At 42.6% G+C, this 23,208-nt stretch overlaps 1 protein-coding gene across 1 annotated transcript in view; it reads right to left on the bottom strand.

The window, feature by feature from the left end:
• Nucleotides 1–23,208, bottom strand: part of SYDE2 (synapse defective Rho GTPase homolog 2) — a 33,118-nt gene that overhangs the window by 8,582 nt on the left and 1,328 nt on the right. The window contains exons 2-4 of the mRNA XM_009274301.1: nucleotides 18,480–19,214; nucleotides 7,932–9,031; nucleotides 5,129–5,255 (exon numbers count right to left, since the gene is read on the bottom strand). Of these exons, the coding sequence (XP_009272576.1) occupies nucleotides 5,129–5,255; nucleotides 7,932–9,031; nucleotides 18,480–19,214 (1,962 nt within the window). The remainder of the gene's footprint in view (nucleotides 1–5,128; nucleotides 5,256–7,931; nucleotides 9,032–18,479; nucleotides 19,215–23,208) is intronic.

Genomic DNA, 23,208 nt, shown 5'->3' with positions numbered 1-23,208 from the left:
CGTCCCCCGGCCCCGGGGGCGGGGGGGGGGGGAGGTAGGGAAAATCAGGATTAAACTTAAGCCCAGGAAGAAGGGAGGGGTGGGGGGGAAGGTGTTTTAAGGTCTAGTTTTTATTTCTTATTATCCTACTCTGATTTGATTGGTAACAAATTAAACTAATTTCCCCAAGTCTGTTTTGCCCGTGACGGTAATTGGTGAGTGATCTCTCCCTGTCCTTATCTCGACCCACGAGCCCTTCATTCTATTTTCTCTCCCCTGTCCAGCTGAGGAGGGGAGAAATAGAGCAGCTTTGGTGGGCACCTGGCGTCCAGCCAGGGTCAACCCACCACGAGTGTATTTTCAGCTATGAAACTATGAGCAAACACCTCGGTGCCAGTGCCACGCTCGGCAAAGCACACGGTGTTTTCTCACCTACCAAGGCACAGACCAGACAGACGTCCTCAAGAGGGAACCACCAACTCCCCCCTGCCTCTGGGTACTCTGTCCCCCCAGCACACCGCTCGCTTCCGCTGTGACAACTATAATGCACATCCACAGGAGACACTGGCTAAAATACCCGTGCACCGAGCCCTCCCAGTTGCAGAGACTTACTGCACCGTTTCAGAAGCTGGAGGCGTGCCGGAGGAGAGGCTGTTTCTAGGGGATGCAGCAACCAGCAAGCGCATTAACCCCTATTCCTTCCACAGATGCAAACAAACAAGAAGGAATTGAGTATTTGCATTCTTGTAAGCTGGCTTTAGAAGCTGGCTGATACTTCAGTTTGAGTGGGGTTTCAGCTTTTATTTTCATTAAAAAAATGCATTCTGTGCCACAAATATCTACCCATTTTAGCTAGATAACAACTGATTTTAAATACTTTGTTAAGAAGAAATGGTGGATTAAAAAAAGCTTTTTGAAAGCAGGTACTGTAATTAACAAAGCAGCTCGTCCTCAGAAAAGGCAAAGTTGGAAAGGTAGAAGATTTTTTTAGTATGCACTCCTCATAGCCTTGTAAAATCCCAAATCACAGCAAATACCATCACACCGTGCTATTTAACAAAGCAACAGTTTTTATAAACTCAATCTTTATAACCTAGCTGTAAACTGAACCGTACAGCAGTGGGCTTGTTATGAGGTCGTTTCTAAAAAAATACAGGGAACAAAAGTTAACATTTTCCCTTTCATAGCCATGTTCACATGCAGAATGCAAGTAAAAGTTGGCTTCTACCCATATAAATATTTTTATTTTAAAAAGAACACCGCACCTAGCGGTAATGCAGCTATTCAAGCCATGTTGCACGAGCAGCGCTAACTGAAGCAGCATCACCCCCTGGAGCTGCCAGACCATCCCTCTCCGCAGCATAAGGCGTGGGGCAACCAGGCAAAACGTCTGTCTCCGCAGACCACCACACAGCACCTAACAGCTCACCCTGTGCTTAAAATGGGAACCTCCCATCAGGAATAGAAAAAAATGCAACCAACCATCCACATATTTTCCTGAAAACGTATTCCCCTCTGGTGGTTTGGGATTTTTTTGTTTGTTTGTTTTAAAAAGATTATGCCACTTTTTTTAGTGCTCCACTTACGTGGCTAGTTTTTGTTGAATAACTTACTCATATTCCCCCCTCCCCAGAAAATTTTTCTTCTTCCCCACATTTTAGAGGCCCGTGTTCCATGTGTGGATTAAGCGGTTACAATATTTATGAGACAAATGTGGCAGGAGCTGGTGTTGTACATCACAGTTTGGGATGTTTTCCTCTTCCTGAAAGCAAAACACTAGCAAGAGATGCTGACTTTCATCAGCATCTTTGTTTCAGCTGTGTTTTTTTTTTTTTGGAGGGGGATGTCGTAATCAAATCAGCTTATACTGTTGAAACACTCATAACTATCTATTAATAATAATTTAGTAGGAATTCCTGTAACAGCATCCACAGTCATAGGACTACCACCTGCCAAAGGACTTTCTCCTGTTTAACCCTGAATAAAAGAATAGTTTGGGAGCCATGAATGCCCCTTGACCTTTCTAAATCCTTTCGCTATTCACTCAGCTAAATTAGCCCTGTTAAGAGGCTGCTGTTATTTTTTTCCATGAATCTATGCTTCCTGCTGCTGCCAGCCCACTAGCGCATTCCCCTTGACACAACCACACACAACCAATTTCGACAGCGAGCAGAAATTGCCATCTACTTCATTAATTCCTCATTTTTCTGACCCACTGAACTGTTAACAGTATTGCATGCTTTATGCAGAGATATGAATTCACGTGGATGCGAACAGACGTGGGGCAACAACATGACTACTGGTCAGTTCCAAAAACTGGCTGCCTGCTTCAGTCTGAGCCACGAGCACACTTAGCTGTGTGCAAGCCTGTGCCAATCCCAAGAGCATTTCTCAATCAAGATTTAATCATTAAATGTTCATTCTCTAGTCTTTGGAGAGCTGTCAAAAAAAAAATGTATCTTTTTAATCTTTTGGAAAAGCAGCGCTACTCAAATTTCAAAAAGGACACAAGGCAGCACTTCTCTTCAAATCAGCCAAGATTTATGCTGAGGATTCATATTTTATGGAACACATGTTTTGGCTTATGAAAGTGTGAATCATATGCATCAGCCTCAGCATTGCAAATACAGCAGTAACACATCAGGGGAAACATTCCTTCGCAACCCAGCTCCCTAAGCATATGCGAGAGAGGGTTTTTGGGCCCTTTTATTCCTAGCACTAGAGTACGGTAGGTACCTCAGCAAAAATTGCAGGTTCCCCTTTCAGCCCAGACCACACTGTTTACAATTAATTAGAGAGTGGGCTGCAGTTTAGCCAGCAGCAGTTACGGGTGCAAACACCCCTTCCCTCCCCGCTCCCCCCAACTCATGCAGGACCCCTGCGCTCAGTCCTTTCAACACAACTCTAAGACAGGCACTACAGGCAATCACACAGCGCAGCTGCAGGGAACCAGGGGAAAGAATTATTTTTTTTTTAAATGTAATTTCTTAAAACTATTTTTTCCCTGTAAGGAAAGCAGCATATAAGTCAACTCTTGCAACATAACACATAAAAAAGCATACCCGGTAGTCTTTTTGTAAGACAGACACCAAAGCTGTTGTCTTTTCACTCTTAGAATACTAATTCTGAATGCAAAAAATTATCCCTCAGTATTACAAACCAAAAAAGGACCAAGAGCCCAGCAGGACCTACAGAGTCACCAAAAGTTCACCATCACCAATGAGGCTTGCAGCAATGTATATTGAAAAATCGAAATACACTTTTCAATTTAACCACCACATCATAAACTCGTGATGGAAAGATCAGTCAGACTGCACCGCTGCCCTTCCAGGGCTTTGCATCAGTACCGAGCTCTCCTGCGGTTCAGACTTTGGTTGCAGCCAGTTCTGGTTGGTCCTGAGTGTACAATATACTCAGGAAAATCACAATGCTTATGACGTGTTACAGGTTCTTTTTATATGCATTAGAATTAAGTTCCTATACCCTTTCCAATGACACTCCTGAACTGTTTCTCCACATACTGTTTTATTGTAATGATTACTTGGGGGAGTGCAATGCCATTTTTATTATTCCAAAATAAATAAATTTAAAAAAAACCCAAAACCAAAGTTTTCCATTAGCCAAAAGTTTACATTAACCAAATAGCAGTTTGCCATGTGTCTGCTTACAAGTCAATATCAGACAGTTTCCACTGTTTGGCAGAAAGCAACAGGGGGTGGTTTTTTTCCCCCTTCTAAGTTGATTTACAAAATCGGGAAGAAAACAGGACTTCAATAATTTCATGGAACAATCTGCTCTTAGAAATTATCAACACTTTTTCTCATTGATTTATTTGTAAAGAGAAGAAAACTATCCAGTTTAAAAGATCTTTTATACTATTTACTGTCACTCTACACCTCCTCTTTGTAAGGGTGTATCCCATCAGAGTAAAACGTAAACACAAGTTTCTGCTGCCGGGAATGCCGGTACTTGTGAGCAACACTGAACCCAACAGCAAAACCAGCAAGGCAAGTAAGGTGAACAGACTAGCTAGACATTCTGAACCAAAAGGTTTATTTAACTCAGTCAACATCACCGAGTAATATCTTCTGATACCGCTTTGTATAATTATAAAGTGTAATGAACAAAATTCATTCCCAATACACCAAAATGAAATAAACCACCAAACAGGGCAGAACTGTCCCGTACAGCTGGATGTTGGATGTTACAGAAAGGGCTTTGGCACAGAAAATTTATACCCTGACTATTGTTGTCACATTTTCCATCCCTGGATATGTAGGAAACGAATGCTCCTGCCTAATTTCCTAGAGCAATTGGTTTACTCAGTGATGCCTGAAATTAGATCAACTTTGGTTTACATAACATGTATCAAGAGTTATAAAACTGTTCCACTTTTAAGCAAACAAAAAACCCCTCAACAACTTGCTTCAGTTGTGCAGTGCAACTCCTGTGTAAACACTCCTGTAAAGAGCTGATGCAGATGCAGACGGGCTTCCTAAAACCTCCTGGTCCTGTACTCCCAGTCCTTCTCACCTTTGCCAGGAGCTTGCTGCGTGACAGCAAGTAAAGGGCCACTCCAGCGAGCAGGAGAAAGCTGCTATTTAATTATGTTTTAAAAGAAGCAGATGATCAAATGAAGGCACTTCCCTGCAGCTCTAACTAGCCTGCGCCAGATGATGGGAAATCTGCTTCCAAAAATCCTGCAGTCTCCAGCATAAAGGGAGGACAACGGGTCGATCCGAGATGGCCCCTGGATCACACGCTGTGGAGCGGCCGGCACGGCGCACGTCTCGGATCACAACCGAGTTTTTCAAGATCCGCTCCAATACAAACCAACAGCAGTGGCTTAACCTGCTCCAGGGACCTCGGCTCCTTTCAGACTTCCACTGCCCTCTGTAACCGGTAAAGCGGGTACTGAGAGCGGCTCTTTCCGTATCGCCCTCCCTCCACATCACTGCTGCTTCGTTATCTACACGTCCCCAAGGTTACCCCACTCCTTCTCACCTAACCTTTAGCGATACAAAGCAGCAGTTAACAGCTTGTTAAATGACGACAGAAAACTAGTTCGGAGCACAATTTCACCTTTTAAAAGGTACGTTAGGAACACGGCACAGCTCTATATTAAAAGAAAAGCAAGTAAATGTATTACCTGTTATGACATTAATATCTGGGTACTGGCTTTCACAGAGAGTAACGGCCTTGCTGTCCCTCTCAAAGGCCTCCCGAAGCTCTTTTTTAACCGCTGCTGAGCCACATAACCGATACAGGCCTACCACCTAGGAGCAAAAACAACGGCCTCACATCAGTTATTTTCCTGCAGAGGGGACTAACAATTGACATTATGCTTTGTCTCATCCGGGAAGCGCGACAAACACGTTCAGGCAATTGTTTGGAAATAAACTTTAAGAAAACTCAAACAGCACAAACTGTTAACATCAAATGATAACGTATGTTATCAAACATTACACAAGAGACACAGGTGCAACTGTTAAGCGGTAAGCTAGTAACACTAATGTTTTCTGTAACGGTGAACACGCTGAGCAGTATTTTATTGACAGACCATGGCTTTTAAACCGGAATCATTTAGTGCTTCGCTTTTCTGCAAACTTAGGAAACAGAGAAATACAGAATAAGCTAGATAGTAAACAAAATTTAAATTATATTTGACACCAGGGTTTAAAAAGAATTATGAATACTCCATTATTACATCTGTAATATGCTGTTTTAAAGATGACAAGATGCTGACTTGCACGTGTTTCAAATTGTATTAAAAGTTTTATGCAAAGCAGGGGTTATTCAACATGCTCAAGGTGATAGAAATGAAGCCCACAATACTCTTGGACTGAATTACTAATTCAATAATGTGCTTTCATGCACTCAAATTTTGCATTTTATCATTATTTACTTTTCATTTTCATCAACACCATTTATACAAAGCACTCCTATGATATTAAGGAACTAAATCTTAAATATATTAATTTTACTTTATTTTAATGAACTTTATAGGCAGGCATACTGAGCAGTAAATAGCTAGTCCAAAACTACCATGGACTCAAAAAAAAAAAAAAAAATAAAACCCCCTGACTTAGACAAAAAAAAAAAAAAAAAAAAAAAACAACACCACACCCCTGACTTAGACCGTACTGACTTAGACCATGCGAATCTAGGTTTGCAAAGAAGAGTATTTGTCTGGCCATATATTAATTCCCGTTTAAATAAATGGAAAGTTACCCAATAGAATTTGTACTCCCTCTTTCCCAAGATTGAATATGATCTAGTATTTGCCTAAGACAATTTATTTTAAACTCTGAAGTTTTCTAATGCCACGTCTGAAATTCAGGTGGAGATGACACACTATGACAGTAATCTGCAGTCTATAGGAAAGGAAAAAAAGTCAGACAAACACGTGGTTAAAACAAGAAGTTAACAGTATATTTTGCATTTTTGGTTCTCCCTGTCCAAATACACAAATTAGATTTCATGCTCAAAAGCACCAGGTACATTCAGACAATTCAGATCCCCATCGCTTCATTACCAGTGTTGCCTTGATTACCCAATATCATTTGCATGACTAGGTGCTAATAAGCCCAAAATAAAATGCTGAAACCATGGGACACATACACTGGAAAGAATAAAACTTCTCTTTTCCACTGATTTGCATAATGTTAGGAGAAGCATTCACAATAAGAATCACGCAGTTGTTATCAGTAGTGACTTCCAGCAAAGTAATTACATAGAAATACCATTTCTGTTTATATTTTATGACCTAGGTTATAAATAGCAGGGTTAATCTCATAACACCTGGAACTACATCCAACCTGTCAGGAATTTAAAATAGTAACAGTGGTAGGTGTGATCACTTCTCAATTTCACCTGAGCAGGAACGGGTGTAACAGAGACAGAGGGCTCACGCATGCTGTGGAACAGCATGCAAGAGTCCTCCCACCAGGTTCACATTAATTGCCAAGGGGGACATCCGTCCTTAGGACTGTGCATCTCCCTTCCTCACAGACTTAGAATCATAGAATCACTGAGGTTGGAAAAGACCTCTAAGATCATCGAGTCCAACCGTCAACCCAACACCACCATGCCCACTAAACCATGTCCCTAAGTGCCTCATCTACACATCTTTTAAAGACCTCCAGGGATGGGGACTCCATTAGACTTCTTGCCTAGCATCCGTAACTGGGGATTCGTTTCCATACCTTGTTTCTCATACGTATTTTTGTCCATTAGGTTACATCAACCAATTAACTGCATCAGGATGAAGAGAAGACACTGGGCACTGCTGCCATTCATCTCCTGTCCTAATTTTGAAAACGATCCGAAGAAAGGCAAGGAGCAGTGGCATAGGGAAACAACTAATTCAGCCCCTCAGGGTCTCCTCCTTATCTTAATGCTGTACACAAAGTGATGGCAGAGACGAGTCTTTGGCATGTTGGCTTGAGACTGCACACACGTAAGTAAAGCTTTGTCAGAAGACCTGTCCTCATCACTTTGTGTCCCTGCACACGATGCCTCGGTTTCAGGTAGGAGGGAACATTATACTCATTTTTGCATTGAGATACAATGTCCTTAGGGAGTGATCTGTGTCTCAGGAATCAGGCATTTTCAGGTTCTCATCTCAGCTCTGCTTTTTGAGTGTGACTGCATGCTGAGGGCTGCAGGCTCATTTAACATTCCCTAGTCCTAAAGCACTACTGTGAGCATCTCCTGTGAGCAAGCATATACCTCCTCTACAAAGGCCAAGTTGGAAGCATTGATTTCACACAGTCCTGTTATTCTTCCCATGTTACAATGACTAGTGTTCACCAAACAACAGGAGCAGCAAAGCAAAAAAAAAGTGACATGTAAAGGTGTTTTTAATTTCCCCTTTCCCACTCACTGCTCACACTCTGCAACAGCAGCTATCCCAACACAGAAATATTAAGAAAATAAAATATGCACAGTACCTGACAGCCTCTCTTTTCAATCTCCAGAATGCATTTCTGCATCAAAAGTGGCACCATCAAGCCCGCATTTTCCTTCTCTACAACTTTTCGGGCATCTACCCCAAACATCACGGGCTCCCGATCCGCATCGAGACCATCAAGAGAGTTCTCCCACTGCTCCATGAGCGACAGCTTGACGTAAATAAGCCCCCTCGGTTCCAGTTTGACAGCCAGCTGATGTGTCTTTGTCACTCGGAAGAGAGTGGGAAGAGCCACGGTTCCATGACAACACACCCGATTTTTCCGCGGGGTGGGTTCCCAGCTGAACACCACCAGCTTTAAGTGCTGAGCGTTTTCAATTTCTATGTTGAACGTGTGGTCCATATCTAGAAATGTTGTCCTACACGTAAGCAGGGCTGTTCTTGCTTTGTTTACTGAGTCAACCTGTATTGCACAAAAGACATCTTTTGAGTCTATTCTTGGTGGTTTTAAGTCTTCAGCACCATAAAAGTGAATGCTCATGAGTCCAGAGATGTACTGAGAGCACTTGGGTTGATCAGAAAAGTTATAGTGTCTGAAAGCATCGATATCTATTTCAGTTTTACCACTGTTACTTGGAAGGCTCTCCTTTCCTTTCCCACACTTGGTTTCATGCCCATGTTTACCTGATTTCGTTATAAGTTCAGGAGAGTCGCCATCACTGAGGTAACCACCTTTGCTGAAGGATTTGGAGCTCCTCGAGTTTTTCTTTTTGTAGGTATGTTGCGACGACACGCTGCTGTCGAGATGGTAACGACTTATCACATTCCTGCTGGCAGCTGTGGCCGAGTTTCCAGCAGATGGCAAAGACACCGTATGGCTTGTATCCCGGCAGGTACCTTTCAGCAGGGAAGGAGGGTTATCTGAACTAGTATGGCTTGAAGTTCCCTTGACACTCAGTTTCCTGCTCAGCTCTGGCAGCTTTTTCATTTTCATGGAAAGCTTCCTCACAGTCCTGGGAGATTTAATTCTATCAGGGAAAGGCCAGTTGATTGATCCGCTTTTTTTCAGAGGACTGGGACTTGGAGGAGAAACCTCTGTTGAGGGTACATCAGCCTTGTGTGCAACTACAAATCCAGACCCTTTAGAAGAAAAGAGAAGGAATAATCGTTTTCAAACCACTCGGTAACTGCAGTTCGCAGCAATGACAAGATAAATCTTGAACTAGGGGAAAACATGTTGATTTGTCATAACTTGATAAACGCAATTCATTCAGACAGCCATCATTCATTCATCAGTCAGATGTTCACGAGCATTCAGAAAGCTGTGCTCTGCTGACTCGTTCAGCCAAATTTGGCAGTTGATAGTCAAAAGCCAGATTTGTTCTGCTTTATGGAGATGAAAGGGCCAGAAACGACATATAAACAAACGAGCTATCTCACCCGCTGCATTCAGCTCGATCCATTTGTGCTCTATCCCCCATACAAACAGACATGGCTGCATTCCTGGGGCACAGGTGCAACGAAACCGGTCTTAAATGGGAAAACACTGGAATACGGCAAATGCACCCTTGTTTAAGAAGCAGTTAGCTACGCAGCCAACACATCAGCGTTGCCCACTCCTCTTAGGTCTAGAGGAAAGACACTCATCTCTAAGAAGAATATGGCTATACTCTTGTGCACGTCCCTCTATTACCCCAAAGAGCCCTAAATCCCTCCTGTGTAGACGCAGGCAGTGCCTCACACCTTTTCTTCCACTTCTCTCAGCTCCTTTCCACTGCAGGACAGAGGAGGAGGAACTGAACAAGGATTTATTCCTCCCAAAAGCTGCGTCCTGCACTGCCTCATTCCTGCCAGCAAATTTCCATCTTTCCTGGCACAACCATCCCATGACAGGGCTTAAAGTTATACGGTTCCCAAGTGACGTCCTCATGGGAAATCACCCACCTTTCAAGGTACCAAAAAAAAAAATTCGTAACAGCAGGCACTGATGCTAAAGAAGGAAAAAGAAAAAGGAAAAAAAAAAAAAAAGACTCTTTCAATTTAGCAGTAAAGGACAACTAATTAAGGAACACAATCAGACGTAAGCCAGTATTGCACACAGTCAGGAGCCTGCGGTTCACCTCATGCTCCAATACTCAAGGAAATCCAAATAGCAAGTTATAGCTCAAGCTTTTCTCACTTTCACCAGCATGAGGCAGTAATGACTGTAGGAAGGCAATGAATTTACGCGAGTTAATGAAGCATGCAAGAGGGGAACTGAGGCCAGAATGATAGTTAATAATATTACTTGAGTGCTTTCACTTAGAGTCACTTTTCTATCCCTTGAGAAACCAATAGTGGTTCTTGCTAGCAATAACCACCCCATTCACTCATCACTTTGCGAATTTTAGCGGCTCCCAATAGGACTCGTGTAGCCTTGCCTGTGCAGGCTGGGGTACTATGGAGCCCCTAAGCACGCTAACCCTGTGTGGTGCAATTAGCCCGAGCAGCTCACAGAGACTCAAACACCTATATCCGTCTGTCATCCCCTCCTGCCAGCCGGGGAAAGGGAGAGTCTATTTACAGCATATAAAAAGGAACGAAAGAAGCATTGTTTTCACGAAATACTTAGCAAATCATACTTTACAGAGGTTTCTCTTACAGATTTCTCAAAGGCCTACCGCTTTAATTCTAAACTGATCACTTCAAGTCCAAATCACCATGCAGCTAGTGATTTTTACAAGTCCCCTGTTCATCTAAATTAATTTTCACCATTTAACTGTAACTTACTTTTTGTACTTCACTTAGCTTAAACAGTTAAATCGGGTGATCTGGTCTTTGACCAAAGTGATTTTGGTTTTTCCCCCCAAAAAAACCCTACAAAGACTAGTTCTAGTCCCAACGGAAGTTTGGCTTAATAACTTTTGCCGATAGTTGCTTAAAAGCATATCTTTATAAAAGAAAGTTTCAGTTATGAAGAATAATGCATAGAATCTGTTTTCCAGAGCGACAGAGGAAAATTCATTTAGCCCTGCATCTCATGGAAGTAGTTCCCTCGCAGGGGAAGGGCTATTTCTAGCACGCCTGCTGTGCTTTTCTGGCAAGCAGCTAGTTAGAAATGTGGTGTTTGATAAAAGCGGACAAAGCCTTCCCTTGTACTGCAAATCACAGCACGGTCCCACTGGTGGGCTGGCCTGGAGCGCTCTCATACTTCAGCCCGCTAACATTAATCTTCCCTTTCTGTCAAAAGTCTCTGGCACAGGCTTGGAAAAGCAGGCCAGCAAATTAAACTTCCCCCCAGCTCATTAAAACTGAAGAGTCAATCTAACACTCTGACTTTTATGCGTCCAACTTCTGCTGCGTGCAGCACCAAACAGTTAAAATGAAATATGCGGCTGGAAGAAACTTAACAGTGGAGTATTATGCAGGATGGTATTCCCATCAGCATTGAGCCACATGTTGTTCCACTAAAGCCAGCAATGTGCTGAGGTATGCACGCAATTTTAAAGAGTGTACATGACAGCTCTGAACAAGCTGCAAAAGGAGTTGTAGCGCAGTCCAGTAACGCTTCACGTCCCAGCCTACCCATCCGATACAGCTTTCTCACAAGGGTGCTAGAGGAACTGAGCTGCGCCTCATGCCTTTTACCAAGTTACACGGCTGTGCTGCAAACAGGCTCCTGACTGTCCCTGTCCCCACTCACTCTGCTACCACACGTCCCATCTTACCAGTTAAGCTTTAAAAATATCCTTACGGAAGGATGGTAGGAGGAGATGAAACATAAGAGGCACCTGTTGCATAAATGACTACCAAGGTGGCAAGGGGATGGTCCGTTTGATGTGATGCAGCTGACTATATATATCTGTATATATACAATTTATTTATTTTTTACAGTGAGAACCTCCCCAGGGACATGGTAGAGTCCCCATCACTGGAGGTTTTCAAGATGGAACTGCACAGGGTGCTAGGTAATCTCATCTAGGCTCCCTTTCCCACCAAAGGGTGGACCAGATGATCTTTCAAGGTCCTTTCCAACCTGTGCTGTTCTATGATATGCTTATGCTTTCCGGCAACTTTAGCAGTATGAGTAAGACAGAAAATTAAAAAAAAAAAATAGCTTTTGAAGGACAACACAATCCAAGTCAAAGTGACTTGACATCGTGACTGCTTCCATCAGCTATTTGTTCAGCTTGACTAGTAAAGCCACCTTTTACTTTGCTCAGCGATACGGCTGCGTGAAAGGATAAAGCCTTTTCATGACCAAAGAGACACAACTGGAGAGACATGAACAGCCCATGGGAATACAGTGCTTCACAAACCCAGAGCCCCCCTCTCCCACCCCACCCGGCCAGCTGTCCACGGGGCAATCGCCACCGTCCCCTCGGTCGAGCAGGGAAGCGCTGACAGACCGTACCCCTACACGGCACTGCCCCAAGGCAAGAGAGGACTCAAACTATCTTAAGCACTTACAACACAGCCCCTGCCAGACATAGGCAATGATTTAGCATAGTAAAAATGCTTGTCTGACCCTGCTTAACACTGTTTACATGTGCTTGGGCACATACATCACTGTCATACCGACTGCCAGCAGCGCATGCTGTTTTACAGGCATATTTGATTACCCTATTCTATACATAACGTAACCCAGGTAGGGTTTCTGAGTTATTTTAAAGTTCATCAGAAAACCTGTAATTTATTTTTGGGACGACGAGTCGAGGTGAATGAGTAAGGCAGAAAATTCAGTTCCTTATTACAGCAAGCAATTGAAATATCAAACGGCCACTCTCATAGCTAATGAAAATGGTGAGTTCCGACCAAATTAAAGCTGATAGGTAATTTAATTTTTCCTACCATTCTCCTGACATACTTAATAAGTACACTACAGCTAACACTGAAAGCATCTCTCTAGAATAATGACATTAGTGTTGAAGCTCTAAGCCATTTCATTCCGAGAAAAAAAATACAGCTTACACTGAGGGGTTATAACTTTCAAAACCAAAGTCTCCCTTCTGCCTACATTTTTCATTCCTTTTCTTTTATTATTTTTAAATCAAACCAATGACTTACTGCAAAAATGTATTAAAATAAAAAAGCAGCAAGTCAAAACAGAAAAGCCAAAATATCTCAAAATTGTTCTTGTAGCAAATGATGGGCGAGTGAAAAAGGGCGATTGTTTTTCTGTGCTAGATGCCACAAGAAATACTGATCCGGATCCTCAACTGACAGAAACAGGACAGCTCTACTGATGTCAGAGGCTGTGAACTTACTCAGACGCAGGCCCGTTACGCTTTTTCATCCTCAGATAGTTCCAGACCTGTTCTGATAGAAAACTTCAGAGTAGAACTGCAAATGCCATTAAGAGAAGAATTCCTGCTATATCAAATTCAAGCAACTTCAATTAAAATAAGGAAAGCGTCACCACTATCCACATCAGCAACTGGGAAAAAAATCCTTAAAAAAAATAAAAGGAATTTTTAGAAATTGGGATAGAATGAAATTATTTCTAAGTAACATCTTAATTATCTAATGGGGGGGGAAAAAAAAAAGTCTTTTTTACCCCTATAAAAATTACTATTTTGACCAATGCAGCCTCTGAGTTCCATTCCACATAACGCTTCAGAGTCAAGCAATGGAGAAATTATTAACAGGGCAATAAAAAAAAAAAAAAAAAAGAAAATCTCTAAGAACTCTGTAATGGTAGTTTGTTTTCTTCAAATACTATACATGGTGACATTAATTAAGCTGTGACAAACCCATCAACCCAGGGATCACTTTTATGGGAGCAAAAGATAGAAAACAAATTGCTTTAAATAGTCCATTAATTAAAACGGGAAGTGATTACAGAGTAACCTCCCGCGGCTGCACGCACGCCGAGAGGTGAAGGGGCTGACCACTGCCCGCTCTTCATCATGGCGGCGATCCTCAGAGCATCCTCGACAAGCAGTCCCTCATCAGAGAGAGGAACAAGCACGCGTTACAGCACTTTAGATCTCTGCCCAGTCTTAAAGAGTTCAGTATCTACAAACGAGCATGAGTTTGTTGCAGATATTTTAAACATTAATGACTCTGCGATGCACGTAAACCACAGTCGGCTCTATTCAGACGCTGGCGTCACACCAAGACGCAGGCGGCAGCACGGCGGCTGACGCCAAGCACTGTCTGTTTGAGCTGCTCTCACGAAGATTTCCTCCCCTCACTGTGTCCTTCATGGCATGAAAAGCAGCTTTGCCCCTATTTCCCCAGTCAGAGGATATAAACAGTTACTCGGTACAAATCAGAAACTGAAAAAGGCAATAGCTATTTCAAATTAACTGCTTCCACTCCACAGCTGCTACATCCTTTTGCCTCTTTCACCAGCAGGTCCTTATGGCATTGTCACCCCATGGATCAAAGACAGCGCATGAATAAGCCCTCAACCTTCAAAAGCATGTGCACAAGCTCCCCAAAAGCCCGCCAACAAACTGGCTTCAGCTCTGCAGGAGAAAGACAGAGCAGAGGGACCTTTCTACCACATACCAAACCATTTCGGTATCTCAAACATTAAGCAAATATTTTGCATGAATGCTTTTCATGCAAACCATGAAAACCAAACCAAAGCTCCTTGCACTTGGAAAACCGTTAAATCACACAGCATCTTCCACCTGGAAAAAAAAATAAAAAGTAAGCAAACAGTATTGGCAACGTGTGGAAAGAAATTGGTAGACAGGATTTGCTGCCCAGTATACCCTATGTATATTGCTGGAAGTTTATTTGTAACATCTAAGCATGCAAAATATTTGCCTGCATTGGCCCTAAAAATGTATTTGGAAACCAGGATAGCGGTCACGGTCTAAGTGGAGAAAAAGCACTGTAGTTTTAATGTGATTTAAGCCAAGCTCCAGTTGGCATGTATTGGGGTTAAGTGGGAATATGGTATCAATCTTCACTTCCTGCAACGGTGAAAAGAAATCTGTTACGGTGATTCCCACCAGGATTTTCCATCCAGACAGCTAATACACGTACATTTTCAGCAGCAAAAGCACAGCCCAGTTCCTGGCAACCTACAATGCACAAGTCCTACCAGGATGTCTCTGAGATACAGACACATGTGAGATGATTCCACTGATTAGGTAGACACTAATCCCAACAGTAATCCTCCCCAAAAGCAAAAATATTACAAATTCTTCAGAAGGCACTATTCCGAGCTCCACGATGTAAATCTGTCGCAGGAGCCGACATTATAAAGGGGTGTTTTTCGTCAACATTTTGCAGGTGATACACACATCTATAAACACACACAGTTAGAGTTCAATCCTAAACAGTTGTAAAAAAAAATTACTTTAACATTTTATAGACGCAAAAAACTCTATATAGAATTTTTCATATTGCATTTGTAACAAAAAATATTCCTATTTTCCAATCATAACCATTTTGCCTGTGCAAGGAGACATCAAATTAAAAACAGCCTCCAGGGTCCTTTCCACTTAAACTCTTTTCCCACAGACCTAAGAGCACGAGCTGGCGCTGTATTTCTACATTACTAACTCGGAACCAAGTTACCTTCTTATTCTTACCTTTCGTGTAGTTGTCACAAACAAATTACATGAATTATTTTCCCAAGCTCTGCTATAGGGACACCTTATTTTTAATCAGTTTCTGATTCTGGCTAGAATTATTCACTAAGGAATTACCTGACAAATCCTATTAACATAAATGGCATTTACTGTAGAAAGTAACCAGATTAACACCAGGAACTAACAGTGTAAATTAAGACTATGGGGCAAATTAGCATCTCTACAACTATGATCCATTTTATCAATAACATTTACAGGAAATATCTATTTGCTGCTGTGTTTGGAAAGACTCCCAGTAACTGAATTCTATCATTTATTTTTTCTTAATCTTCTAATAAAGACTCTCTAAAAAAAAAAAAAAAAAAGGAAAAAATCCATTACTGTTTTCTCTCTACAAAGTTGGAAATCCAAATAAGGCAGCAGTGTTTAAAGTTTTAAAGGTAAAATTGATTCCATTATCCAAAGAAGAAAACAGCAAATGACAAAATGAACAACTATATATTTTGTTGGCTTTTATAGTGCCCCACTTTTTTCTATCTATGCTTCTCAAAATGTAATACTTTAGACTCTAATGCTAACCAATATTGACATATATAAAATCATACCAATAAGAAAGGTAAGCAGACTTTTCCCCAAAGCAGTAATTGCTTATTTGTCAGGAGTTACTGCTTAATGTACCCAGCTCTCTAAGAATACAGACATCTATTTCACAGCAGCTGTATAATTCAAACAAGGTCCTATCACAAATAAAGTTAAATTGGCCATGTTGCCCTTCACGCAGTAATTTTGTATGAATGAGCTGTCATTTTAAATTTGACTGAAAATAACTGTAGACACCTTAACCAGATTAAAAAGAAGAACTAAGCCACTTCTCCATACTAAAGCCAATTACTGAGCAGCAGGGATCCACTTCATCATCAATTAATCTATTCAATGTGATCACTATTCAATACATGCAAAAGGAGAGCTGCATTTAAAGTACCTTAATTAACTCAATGCATAACAAACCCATCAGGGGAAATTCATCACACTTTTCTCCTGGTTTTATGAGACACTTTAAATGGGCAATTTTGCTTTCAGAAATAAAAGTTTGTTCAGTATGAAAACAATTTTGACTTTTTTCTTCTCACATAAAGGGATTTATTTTTTTAAAAAAGAAATAGTCACCTATATATTGAGAGATTAACTGCCTAAACAGAGGTCAAACGGTTTGCAGGACACACACATGGCTTTCCTAAATAACCATGCTTACTGACCTCTCCAAAGCGCCTAGAGCTCCAACGATGACAAAAATCTACCTAAGAACATGCCATTTCATCTATCTTGCAAGCAAATATAACTTGTATAAGTATTTAATGCAGCTATAAAGTGAGCTATTTCTAAATGAATGCCTGATAACTTTAACACACTTTGCAACTAAAAATACGCTTGTATCTCCAGCATTTCCACAAAAAGAACAAAACGCGAGCTCCCAGAAGAGAAGACCGAGTGTTTTTTTTCTTCCGCTGTTTACAGCAGTTGCTTTGGTGCCTTTGAAAACAAGCCCCGTTCCCAGAAGCAATCTCCGCACTGGGAACCCGGGCACAGCAGCTCCCGGCACGCAGGGACACGGGGGCAGAAGCCTGCCGGGATGGCAGGGCTGGACGGGGGCAAGCCGGACTGGGAGCTCCTCCTCAGGGCAACGCACACCTGGGCTCCGATGCCGGTGTTACAGGTCCTCTCTGCTGAGCCGGGCAGAAATACAGGCTCTTAAGTGTCAGTGCAAAGAAAGCGTGAACTTTCTCTAAAGAGGGGAACCTGGAATTCCTTGTCTCCTGAACTTTACGCTAAGTTTCTAACTCTCAACAGGATACTAGAGTTAAGGTCAAGATAATGTAAGAGACATCCGTAATTAAAAATAACACCTTTTTGGAAAGGGTTGGGGTTTTTTTCTGTTTACTTTTGTTTGGTGTGGTTTTATTTTTGTTTGGGTTTTTTTTTAATAGACTGGGAAATTAATAAGATAAGATGCTGAATTCACACACACTAATGGAATTATGGAAATGAGACTATCAAACACTCAGCCAAAGATAACAAGGAACAAAGAGGCGGGCTTCTGAAAGTGAAAACCACTCCTCTCCAGTCTATTAGATTAGCCCGAGACAGTCAACAAGACGGCAATTACAGAAAGCAACGTGATGAATAGCGTTTATATGGTCTTCCAAAATGTCTTTATTAAAAAGTCCCAGACAGCAAGTTAAAGAAACCTCTGCAGACATTAAGTAGCTTCAAGGCTGGAATCCAAGGCCAGGGTTAGACACTAGCTAACAAAGGAAACCCCGTGTGTCCTCACATTACCAGGCTTTAGCAAGCTCTCTTTGCAAAACCTGTCTTCAGCGAGGTGGGGGCCAAAGAGCACAGAGGACAACCACACCTGGACACGCCATGAACAAACTGACTGAGAAACTGCTGTGCAGCTCTACATTTCGTAGGTATCAGTCTCACAATTTGAGTCATTTTTTTATTAACTTGACATGCATTTCCACCAGAAATTTGCTCGATAAAGGTAAGAGGAGGAGAAAGAAAAGAGAGACATAAGAAGGATTTATTATTCCTCTAAAAGAAAATAGACAACACAACACTTTTGTTATGTCTTATGAGGAGCGGCTGAGGGACCTGGGGTTGTTTAGCCTGGAGAAAAGGAGGCTGAGGGGAGACCTCATCGCTCTCTACAACTACCTGAAAGGAGGTTGTAACGAGGTGGGGGTCGGTCTCTTCTCCCAAGTAACAAGCGATAGGACGAGAGGAAACGGCCTCAAGTTGCGCCAGGGGAGGTTTAGATTGGACATGAGGAAAAATTTCTTCCCCAAAAGGGTTGTCAAGCATTGGAACAGGCTGCCCAGGGAAGTGGTGGAGTCCCTGGAGGTATTTAAGACATGTGTACATGTGGTGCTTAGGGACATGATTTAGTGGTGGACTTGGCAGTGTTAGGTTAATGGCTGGACTCCATCCTAGAGGTCTCTTCCAACCTAACCGATTCTGTGATTCTATGATTCTATGTTCCTGAACACTCTTACCTGTTGAAGGGCACTTAAAGGCAGGATTGTCCTCTACTGCTGAGACGCTGGGAGCCTTGCAGGCAAACCTCTGCCGGTGCTGCTGCATGTGCTCCCCAGGATGCACTGCATCGGCCTGACTCGCTTCGCTGGGCTGAGCCACCCAACTGTCCCCCGCGCTCTCCATGGAGCGTGGGGGACCCTCGTGGGGACCCGTGGCCGTTCCCAAGTCACCCCCAGGGGTGGGGTTGTACCGAACCACCGGGGAGCCCAGAGCAACAGGGCTATTCACAGCAAAAGGGCAGACCCTCAGCAAGTCAGGCTCATCATCTTCAGGGATCGGGTTGTACCATATTTCTCCTTCATCATCTGCATCATTATCCTCACCGAAGTCCAAAGCGGCGCTCCTCGGCACGGCAGGGCTTGCGGTGCTTGGCAGGGCACCGACAGGAGCGCAGCTTCGCATGGGGCGCTCCCGCCCCACCGGTGACGTGGAAGGAGCCCGCAGCACTGCAGGTTCAGGCAGCAGGATGGGAGATTTGGGTACCGGGATAACAGCCCCGTGCGTTTCCTTACAGGTGTTTTCTTCTTCCGGAGGAGGAGGAGGAGGTCGGTGCGTGCTCTGCTGCAGCCAGCTGCGTTTCTTAGAAACAGTAATGCTGTTCACCTGCAGCCTGTGCTCAGGGACCTCGCTGGCCTGGGGGGATTTGGGCTCCTTCCTGCTTCTCGAAGCTATGTAAACATTTTCTATTAAATCTGTTCCCAGAAAGAAAGGCAAAAAGAGAGGGAAAAACAAATGTTTAGAATATCGTTTTGCTTTCGACAGATGAACACATATGCTGTCGTATGACATTTGCATTAGACCTCATCCGAAAGGACAAAAGATAAGTTAATATGATCATAAAATTAGATTTCAGCCTGTCAAAGCAGAATGTGCACATAATTAATAAAAAGTCAGGCTTGTCTGGCTGGTTTTTTTAACACCATGTAATTTAGATAAATGGCAGTGAGATAGCCCTGCTGAAAGGTCACACATCCTTAGACAGAAATGGCTGCTTTTTGTTCAGCTAAGCTCAGGTGCAATTGGTTTGGAAAGTTGCTGTGTAGTATTTCCACAGTTTACTTATGCCAATGAAGAAACAGACCCTGGTTTTACTATAATGTATAGCTGAAATGCCTACAAAAACCCCACGTAGATTCACTTCTAGATTTAGATACAAAATAAAGGTGAGGATATGCCGCGCACAAAAAAACCTGCAGAAAGGACTGTCCTTAGCAGCTTCATCCTATAATTAAGACAGAAGCATCCCCTGATTTGTGGGGAATAAAATCATGAAAGGAAGGAAGAAGAAACATAGAAAAGTTTTTAAATATCTCATTACACAACAAAAATTTCATGCAACACCTAATCAAATTCCACTGACTGCTCCCAAAACTTGACACAATTTCTTTAAAGCAACGGCCAAACGTTTAATTATGCATTGAAAAAGCCACTTGCACTCGAGCCCCTTGTCAGAGCACGTCCAAGCAGCCCACTCGGCAGCAGTGCCATACCCTCTGGCAGGCTGCAGGGCACCGCAGCACCGCATCCCGTCCGGGGAGGTGGGACCCCCGAGCAAGCACCGGCCCCTTAGCTAGGACTGAAAGGAAAGCTGCAAATACAGCCAAATTAAAAACAGGGAATGGAGGTCAGATAACCCTCACGCTCCTCTGCGGAGGAGGACAACCCAGACAGGGTTTGCTCAGCCACTAAGACTGAGTGGGGATAACTGGGTTCTCATAAAACAGGCAACCTGTTCTCATGCGAAGCCCTCTGCAATTGGAAATTCCAGATGGGAGCAGCTATTTGATACTGCTTGAACGTTATTCTCAGCAAAAAGTTATTTACACACCAATAATGGATGTTAAAATGCAGACACCTCTCTGGAGGACTCAAGGAGCAGCTCTGTAAATCCAGCTAAGTTCGCTGCAGACAGGGAGACAGGAAAAAGACTGTCACTTGAACACCTTCCCTTCGACCCTCTTTTTAGGTTTGTACATCAATGACAGAAGAGATCCTTAATAAGATCTGAAACACCACCGTTTCATTTGAAGAAAGATTCATCATTTGGTGATTTTTTAAAAAGTGAGGTTCACTTGTTTAGCTGAACTGCAATACGAACGCTGTTTGTGATTTGAAGAATTAACTTGGTTCAAAGAACTAACAAAATTAACCGTGCTCATTTTGAAGCCTGCGCGCACCTCCATTGAAGTGCTTTGCTACACCGGGGCCTAAGTCAGTCAATTAACAGAATCTGAGGGAAACATAAAAGCAGGGCTGAGGATGCAGATCTCTGGCAAAGTTTCAGTGATTTGGCAGCAACCATGTTCCTTCCCCCACCCTTAGCCTGGAAATGTAAGCGTGCCATTGTAAAGGTTTCCCCTTTACACAATTTCACTACTATTTCAAGTAAGAACTAACCAAAAGGACGGGGAACTAATCTGCCGTGGGCATAGGGCTATGCCTACATTTCCAAGAAGTCAGTTTCGATCGGGGACTTCTTGGGCGGGCATCCTCCTGCCGGTGACGGCTACCTCAAAGCCCTCCGCTTCTGCGTGGACAGCCCAAGGAGCGGTCCCTGCGCCGGTGACAGAAATAGATGGAGCATCCGAGAGCTGTATTTCCACAAACAAAAATATCTGCTACTTCCTGCTTCGCTGCAGAAATGCAGACCCTTCCGCACTGGTTAAGACAGCCTACAATTCCCAAAACAGCGGGCTCCTAAAAGTACAGCGTGCCTAAATATACACCCAGCGACACATCTGGCATCAGCCTCAGGCTGCCCTTCGGTCCCAGCGGCAGCAAACGCACAGAGCAAACTCAACTTTGTTTTCAACATCCATCCGGGTATCTCAATAACAAGCCATCTGCAAAAGCTTACCGCAGAAACATTAATAATCAAGTAGCTCCAGCGTACTCCAGTAACCCTACTGCTTGCAGAGACACGCCGCCTATCACACGTATTCAAAACTACCCCTTCTCCGCCTCCGAATTAGCCAGCACGCTGCCAGAGGTCATTGATTGTAAATGTTCACCGAATCTCATCCAAATGATACACTTGCATGTAAATCTTCCGACTGCAGTCTCTGCAATTGATAGCAGTATTTGCAAGCACCGCTTCCCCTTTATTCGAACTTGGCCCTGATCCTTAAAGCCCTTATGCCTGTGTTTATTTTAGTAACGAACTGTTTCACATGCAAGTATCTGCACAGCTGCTGGTTCAATGTACCGCAGCAAGCTTTAAATGTCATTAGCTGTTACAGTAACGAGCCAGATTTAAGTAAATACAAAGCTTTCAGAGATGTACAGGTCAGGCACACACCTTTTGTCCTAGAGCAAAGGTTCATTCAGAAGAATGCTGCCTACTCTTTATTAGCACTCTAATATATTTAATATATTTTAAAAATATATATTAAACCTCCACACAAAAAAAGAACAAGACAATGGTTCCTTCCCAAAAAGCTTCAATATGGTGCTGAATTAAAAAAAAAAAAGTCAGATGCTCCCTTCACCTTCCACTCTATTGACAAAAAATTAAATAAATCACTATTTGAAGTTAAAATATTATGGTAACAACACACGTATTCTCAGAACCAGAGCCTCAATGTTTCAGCTCAACTGAGGTCAAAATTGATGTTCTGCCTCTTACGCTGGCATATAAAATATTTCAACATGATACTGTGCACCGCTTTTCAGTTTGTAACAAAGAGGGGAACAGCTTTTTCCAGCCTCTCCATATATGGATCAAAACAAACCATAGTTCTTCTGGTTGTAATAGCAGCTATTTAAACACATTTTCTTTCACTAAGTTTCCTAGTAAAACTATAAAATATAATAATTCTGTATTTAAATGGAACAACAGCAAGACTAAAAATTGATTTGTAAGCTTTCAAGTGCACCTTTAAAAAAAAACAAAAAACCAAGCAGCAAAAAAAAGCCAAAGAATGACAAAGTCATATGATAAGAAAACATGCAGGGATTCACATAAAGTAGTGGTCTAAATTCAGGAACCTCTTATTTTAACGAGGAATTTTTATTCCCAAGAAGAAGAATTACAGATGTGAGGATGCTACCGCTGAGGATTGATTCAAGACCTAAATTTAGACTGGCTCACAGCAAATTTGAAGGTTACACGAGATCTGGAAAAAAGACAGAAACTTTCCAAACACGAATAAATAACTTATTTAATTTCACTGCATACTGGCAGCTCCATCCAAAACCCTATCGGTTTTAGGGCTCCGGTTTTGTCGACTTACAGTTTATATAAGCTGGCACCGGCCAGTGAAACTAAAGTTAGCTTTTAAACGTGGTCGATGGGCTTAAAATACTCCGGTAAGGAATAAACCAGCACCGAGCCCTTTTCCCCGCAACTGCCGACTTGCTGCGAAGGCTGAAGTTCGCGAAGCCGCGATGCTGCAGGAGTTACCAGAAGAGCCCCTTTTCGCTTCAGCAGCTTACAGCGTTCTGATCGATCCCGCTCTACTCTGACACGTTAAAACGTAAAAGCATAAGCTGCAACGAACAACCTCGTGAATTTGCAGAGAGGATTCAGACCTTTCGGAAACACGAAAAACTGATTTTTTTTTTTTTTTATTTTTTTTTTTTTAAAGCGCCGTTCCACCGACCCTTTTCCCCACCTTTAGGGGCTTTCTCCCCCACCCCTAAGGGGAACAGCAAAGCTAACGTCTGGAAGCGGGACCGCTGCTTTAG

This window comes from Aptenodytes forsteri, unplaced genomic scaffold, assembly GCF_000699145.1.
Source record: "Aptenodytes forsteri isolate BGI_AS27 unplaced genomic scaffold, ASM69914v1 Scaffold59, whole genome shotgun sequence".
NCBI lineage: Eukaryota > Metazoa > Chordata > Aves > Sphenisciformes > Spheniscidae > Aptenodytes > Aptenodytes forsteri.
This window is presented reverse-complemented; position numbering and strand designations above follow the sequence as displayed.